Source organism: Dendropsophus ebraccatus, chromosome 3 (genome assembly GCF_027789765.1).
Source record: "Dendropsophus ebraccatus isolate aDenEbr1 chromosome 3, aDenEbr1.pat, whole genome shotgun sequence".
Classification (NCBI taxonomy): Eukaryota; Metazoa; Chordata; class Amphibia; order Anura; family Hylidae; genus Dendropsophus; species Dendropsophus ebraccatus.
In genome coordinates this window covers 193,562,822-193,569,921 of record NC_091456.1, presented here as the reverse complement: position 1 = coordinate 193,569,921, position 7,100 = coordinate 193,562,822, and the positions used below count along the sequence as shown (strand labels likewise).

The window sequence follows — 7,100 nt, the reverse complement described above, 5'->3', positions numbered from 1 at the left end:
AAAAAAAACCCTAATAAAAAATGTCCCAATAAACATTTATATTACCCTCTTTCCCATTATACAAATAAAAATATTTAAAAAAATACATTAAAAAAAAAAATAAACACTATATATTGTAACGTGCGGAATTGTCCGATCTGTTAAAAAATAACATTATTGTTCCCGCACAGTGAACGGCCTAGATGAAAAGTGGGGGGAAAAAAACACCAAGAGTGCTGCTTTTTTTCAAAACATTTATATTTAGAAAAAAAAATTCTAAAAAAAAAAAACAAATCAAAATTTTTCTCTTACAGCAATATAATACAAAAAAAACCAGATCATGACACAAAAAATGACAACAAAACGGGCCCTGTAGGTGTAAAAATAAAAGCTTTGTGGCTCTTAGAAGGCAAGGAGGAACATTGCATTAATTTGACTTGGACATCCAGGCACCAATGACCTCAGTCATGAAGGGGTTAAGTTAACTCAATAGAGCAGCGTAGTTAGCAGAAGTTCACCCTGGGACCATTGAACCATTGACTGCTGCGCTAACCTGTTTCAGTGCTGACGAGATGCGAATATGCTGAGTATCAGTGAATTGTAGTCACATGACATCATATTGTTTTCCGAAAAACATTTATCACATTCTGTTCATGAAAATGACTTTATCCCTGTGTGAATTTTCAGATGTTTAACAAGTGTTAAAACATTTCCCACATTCTGCGCATTTAAAATGGATTTTCTACTTGAGGTCTCTAATGCCTCACAGTACCAGATTTTACAATAAAACATTTCCCACATTCTGAACGTGAAAATGGCTTCTTCTCCGTATGAGCCCTTTCAGCCTGTGATGAATCAGAAAATAGAACTTCAATTGCAAAAAAAAAATGTATAATTTTATTTCCGCAAAATATTCATTTCACACTATTAAGTTAAAACTATCTAATGGAAGTGTCCCTTTAAGAGGATGTGTCAGTTGTGGATAAAATCTCTCCCATTATCTATTCATGAAAATGTTTTCGTTTGTGAGTTTTCTGATGTGCAAGAAGATTTCATTTCATGTTAAGAAAAACATTCCCACATTCTATTTATGAAAAAAAAATTCTGACTGATGAAAATGACAATTCCCACATATTAAGCATGAAAACATTTTCTACTTAAGGTGAGTTTTGAGATGTAGATTAAGATTACCTTTTTGATTAAAACGTTTCCCACATTCTGAGCATGAAAACGGCTTCTCCTTTAGGTGAATGTTTAGATGTTTAGAATAATTTGACTTCTGAGCAAAACATTTCCCACACTCTGAGCATGAAAATGGCTTCTCGCCTGTGTGAACTCTGAGATGTGCAACAAGTTTAGATTTTTCATTAAAACATTTCCCGCATTCTAAGCACAAAAATGGCCTTTCCCCTGTGTGAATTCTCTGATGTATAACAAGATCTGATTTCTGAATATGACATTTCCCACATTCCGAGCATGAAAATGTTTTCTTCTCTAGGTGAGTTTTTCTATGTCTATTAAGGTTTGATTTGTGAGCAAAACATTTTCCACATTCTGAGCATGAAAATGGCTTCTCCCCTGTATGAATTCTCTCATGTAGAGTAAGATGTGTCTTCCAACTAAAACACTTCCCACATTCCTGGCATGGAAATGGCTTTGTCCCTGTGTGAGTTCTCAGATGCATAACAAAGATTGATTCTGCTGAAAAACATTTCCCACATTCTGCACATGGAAATGTCTTTTCTCTTATACAAGTTACTTTATGTTTCTGATGTCTCACAAGACTTGATTTCAGAGTAAAACATTTCCCACATTTTGAACATGGAAATGGCTTCTTCCCTGTATGAGCTGTTTCATGCTGATCACCCGTTCTGTAACTTTTATTTTGTATAACAGTCTGTGATGAATCAGTAGATAGTGCTGGTATATAAGGATGAGGTGACAGATCTTTGCTATGAGGGGCTGGGGGTATATCTGGGGTACTAGAATGTTCTTCATATGTATCTTGTGTGATCTGACCATCTGCTGTAATATCTGGAGATATCTGATGTCCCTCTGATCTCTGGGTACACTCATCTGCCAAGAAACAAAAAGATTTGATAAATACTACATAATGTAACTTTTAAAAACTGTTCATATACTTATAGTTCAGCATAATCGTTTTTTTGTGTAATAATCCTGAGTGTAAGGCCCCGTGCACACAGAGCAAGAGTGGCGGAATTCCTGCAAAACATAAGTTCTAACAGTGAGGTAGAACCATTGCTTGTAGTAGTAGGTGCTTGGTAGTAGATAGAGAAGAGCAAAGGGGTTGCCAGAGGAGCCCTGCCCAAAGTAGTGAATGCACTCTGCCGGAACAGGTGTAGATAAAGAAGAGATAAGAAGATACTCATACTCACGGATGCCATTACTGGCTCTGTACAGCCTTTATGCCCCCTAGTTGCAGGATACCCATCCTAAGTGGGTAATATGAGCCCCAGTCATCGATTATCTGGGTGTAGTAGACTTCCAAGGTTCCCAGTCGTCCTGTACTGCGCAGTAGGATACGTTGACGTTGCACAGAAGCTTTGTCCTACTGGGATCAGTTCCTCTTGTTTCAGGTAACTGCCCTGCACTTTTTAGAGAGGTTCTTGGCGTGGGCAAGGGTTTTCCTAGGTGGCTTCTCTCCTCTAAGTAGAGCTTAGCACTGCATACTGATCATAAGATCTAGCATAGAGAATTAAGTCTTTAGTTGCTATCTTTTGTTTCTGTCAGGGGTTCTGGCCAAAGCCAGGCCCTGGCTTAACTTTTGCAGAGACTGGTTCGGTTTTGCTTCCTCTAACACTGAGAACTATATCTGAACTTACTACTTCCTTCCACCAGGAACTAACTCCTCCTACAGGGGCCAAACTAAAGCCTCTTGTGAGTGGTGCAGCTGAGTGTGTGTGAGAGAGGGAGAGGAGATAGGACAGAAAAAAAACAAGGACCTGAGATTGGTTAATGCATAACATGTGGTACAAAACAATTAACCCTTTTACTCCTTCAGCTGGGCAACAGGTCAAATAGAACACCTAGTGCGGAAAACACAATACTACCTCTCCCACTCTTTTGAAACTGAGGGACTGAATTACTAAGATGCCATGAACAGCACTGGTGGTGGTATTGTGTCACAAATACAACCAACCGGCAACACAGAGCACATATGTATATTATATCTATTCTCCAGCCTTATTAGTGCACATTATTAGTCTCATTACCTATAACAGGGTCACATTTTACTTCATTGGTATTTTAGAAGAACAAGTGATTATATATATATATATATATATATATATATATATATATATATATATACAGTCACCGGCCACTTTATTAGGTACACCATGCTAGTAACGGGTTGGACCCCCTTTTGCCTTCAGAACTGCCTCAATTCTTGGTGGCATAGATACAACAAGGTGCTGGAAGCTACCTCAGAGATTTTGGTCCATATTGACATGATGGCATCACACAGTTGCCGCAGATTTGTCGGCTGCACATCCATGATGCGAATCTCCCGTTCCACCACATCCCAAAGATGCTCTATTGGATTGAGATCTGGTGACTGTGGAGGCCATTGGAGTACAGTGAACTCATTGTCATGTTCAAGAAACCAGTCTGAGATGATTCTAGCTTTATGACATGGCGCATTATCCTGCTGAAAGTAGCCATCAGATGTTGGGTCCATTGTGGTCATAAAGGGATGGACATGGTCAGCAACAATACTCAGGTAGGCTGTGGCGTTGCAACGATGCTCAATTGGTACCAAGGGGCCCAAAGAGTGCCAAGAAAATATTCCCCACACCATGACACCACCACCACCAGCCTGAACCGTTGATACAAGGCAGGATGGATCCATGCTTTCATGTTGTTGACGCCAAATTCTGACCCTACCATCCGAATGTCGCAGCAGAAATCGAGACACATCCGACCAGGCAACGTTTTTCCAATCTTCTTCTGTCCAATTTCGATGAGCTTGTGCAAATTGTAGCCTCAGTTTCCTGTTCTTAGCTGAGCGGAGTGGCACCCGGTGTGGTCTTCTGCTGCTGTAGCCCATCTGCCTCAAAGTTCGACGTACTGTGCGTTCATAGATGCTCTTCTGCCTACCTTGGTTGTAACAGTTGGCTATTTCAGTCACTGTTGCCTTTCTATCAGCTCGAACCAGTCTGCCCATTCTCCTCTGACCTCTGGCATCAACAAGGCATTTCCGCCCACAGAACTGCCGCTCACTGGATGTTTTTTCTTTTTCGGACCATTCTCTATAAACCCTAGAGATGGTTGTGCGTGAAAATCCCAGTAGATCAGCAGTTTCTGAAATACTCAGACCAGCCCTTAGGGCACCAACAACCATGCCACGTTCAAAGGCACTCAAATCACCTTTCTTCCCCATACTGATGCTCGGTTTGAACTGCAGGAGATTGTCTTGACCATGTCTACATGCCTAAATGCTAAATGAGTTGGCTGATTAGAAATTAAGTGGTAAAGTGCAGTTGGACAGGTGTACCTAATAAAGTGGCCGGTGAGTGTATGTGTGTATATATATAAAATTATTAATCTGTGAGTATTCTCTGCATTTAGTGGTCACTACTCACCTGGGCGGTTACCTGTAGTGATGTCCTCCTTATACTGCTCATCACTGCTGTCATCTAGCTCTTCTTCTTTTAACCTTATATCTGTAGCATTTAAACAGTTCAGGTCCTTCCCTGTAGTGATGTTCTGCTTATACTGCTCATCACTGCTGTCATCTGTCTCTTCTTCTTTTACCCTCATGTCTGTACCATTAATAGAGTTCAGATTCCTCCCTGTAGTAATGTCCTTCTTATACTGCTCATCTTCCTCCTGATTTATAAGATGTGAGAGAAATATTGTAGAAGTCATCAGACAGGAGAAGTCAGGTGGGATGTACAGATCATAGGGAACATCTCCATCTACCTGATCCTGATCCTGTGGGAGAAGAGGACGGGGACATCTCTCTGGTGCTGTTCTCTTACTGGATCTGACTGGAGGGAACACATACAGAGACTGAATTCATTCTTTCCATCCAGATAATACAGAGAGGAGGTGTGTATATAGTCCTGTCTATTACCTGCTGATGGGAGGGGCTGCTGATCCTCCAGCATCACATCCTTGTACTGATCCTTGTGTCCTTCTACATACTCCCACTCCTCCATGGAGAAATAGACCGCCACGTCCTGACACCTTATAGGAACCTGACACACACAATGATCACACAGTCATCCCCCCCCCCTCCAGTGGTGTTACTGTATAATGTCCCAGCATTCCCAGCAGCCACAGTCTCACCTCTCCACTCAGCAGCTCCACCATCTTGTTGGTGACTTCTAGGATCTTCTCTTCCTCCATTTCCTCATGTATCAGGGGCCCCGGGATTGGGCTCAGGGTTCTTCCCCATCCTTCACACCCAGGGGCCCCACAGCGCCCACTAGAGGACTTCTTCACTACTGTGTAATCCTGTGTATGGAGAGATACATTACTATCACTCCATCCATTCCCAGAATCCCTCACCTCTCCAGTCCTATCCATCTGTTATTCCATAGATAAGAATGATGTCATGATGACATCACTCCCAGAATCCCTCACCTCTCCAGTCCTATCCATGTTATTCCATAGATAAGAATGATGTCATGATGACATCACTCCCAGAATCCCTCACCTCTCCAGTCCTATCCATCTGTTATTCCATAGATAAGAATGATGTCATGATGACATCACTCCCAGAATCCCTCACCTCCCCAGTCCTATCCATCTGTTATTCCATAGATAAGAATGATGTCATGATGACATCACTCCCAGAATCCCTCACCTCCCCAGTAAGCAGGAAGAGTATGTGTAGGGTGAGGGTTATTATCCTCTCGGCCATCTTGTCTCTGTCTCTCTCCATGGTTGATTGGTCGCTCTCTTATATAGAAGATATCAGCAAAGGATCCTGGAGGGAAGAGGAGGAGACAATGTAACATCACATATAATCCTCAGGATGCAGCACGTCAGAAACACTGGAATATTACAGAGAAAAGTTCACATAAAAGCTTAAAGGGGTTGTTTACAAAAAATATTTTCTTTCAAATTAACTGGTGCCAGAGATTTGTAATTTAATTCAAGTCTTCCAGTATTTATCAGCTGTATGTTCTACCAGAAATGGTATTTTATCAGTCTGGAGAGCAGATGTTTCTATGGGAATTTGCTGCTGCTCTGGACAGTTCCTGACATGGACAGAGGTGGCAGCAGAGAGCACTGTGTCAGACTGGAGAGAATACATTACTTCATGCAGGACATACAGCAGCTGATAAATACTGGCAGACCGGAGATTTTTTTTTTTTTTTTTATTAGAAGTAAATTACAAATCTCTTGCACCAGTTGATTTGAAAGAAAATATTTTTTTGTGAACCAAACCTTTAATGTTCCTCAAAAAATGTCAATGTAAAACACAACTTATCAAGACAGAACTACCTATAGAGAGAAAAAATAAAACTACACATCCCTCCACCTGCAGAGCTGTACAGGAGCCGTGTGCTTCCCCTGTGCTTCCAGGACCTGCCATGATGTCACAGTCATGTGATCAGTCACATGCAGGAGGAGGAGTCACATGATCAGGGGCTGCTGCTCAGTGTATGCAGGACTCAGCTGTGCTGGATGAGCTGAAGTGATGTGTATGCAGCAGAGCTGTGTGTGTGTGTGTGATGTGTGTGGAGCAGAGCTGTGTATGTGTGTGTTATATATGCCTGCAGCAGAGCCCTGTGTGTAATGTACATGTAGCTGAGCTGTATATGTGTGTAATGTACAATTAGCTGAGCTGTATGTGTGTAATGTACATGTAGCTGAGCTGTATGTGTGTAATGTACATGTAGCTGAGCTGTATATGTGTAATGTACATGTAGCTGAGCTGTATATGTGTAATGTACATGTAGCTGAGCTGTATGTGTGTAATGTACATGTAGCTGAGCTGTATGTGTGTAATGTACATGTAGCTGAGCTGTATATGTGTAATGTACATGTAGCTGAGCTGTATGTGGGTAATGTACATGTAGCTGAGCTGTATATGTGTGTAATGTACATGTAGCTGAGCTGTATATGTGTGTAATGTACATGTAGCT

At 41.4% G+C, this 7,100-nt stretch overlaps 1 protein-coding gene across 2 annotated transcripts; it reads right to left on the bottom strand.

Annotated features, from left to right (window-relative positions):
* Positions 1-295: 295 nt before the first annotated feature.
* LOC138786788 (oocyte zinc finger protein XlCOF6.1-like) lies at positions 296-5,043 on the bottom strand. Of its 2 annotated transcripts, none has more exons than XM_069963840.1 (3): positions 4,924-5,043; positions 4,584-4,830; positions 296-2,055 (listed from the first exon to the last, which is right to left on the bottom strand). In XM_069963840.1, the coding sequence occupies exons 2-3, from the start codon at positions 4,759-4,761 to the stop codon at positions 1,133-1,135; spliced, it is 1,101 nt and encodes a 366-aa protein (XP_069819941.1). In that variant the 5' UTR covers positions 4,762-4,830; positions 4,924-5,043; the 3' UTR covers positions 296-1,132. The 2 variants fall into 2 exon arrangements, with proteins under 2 accessions (XP_069819941.1, XP_069819942.1); XM_069963841.1 differs by having other exon boundaries at positions 4,596-4,830.
* Between the last annotated feature and the right edge of the window lie 2,057 nt (positions 5,044-7,100).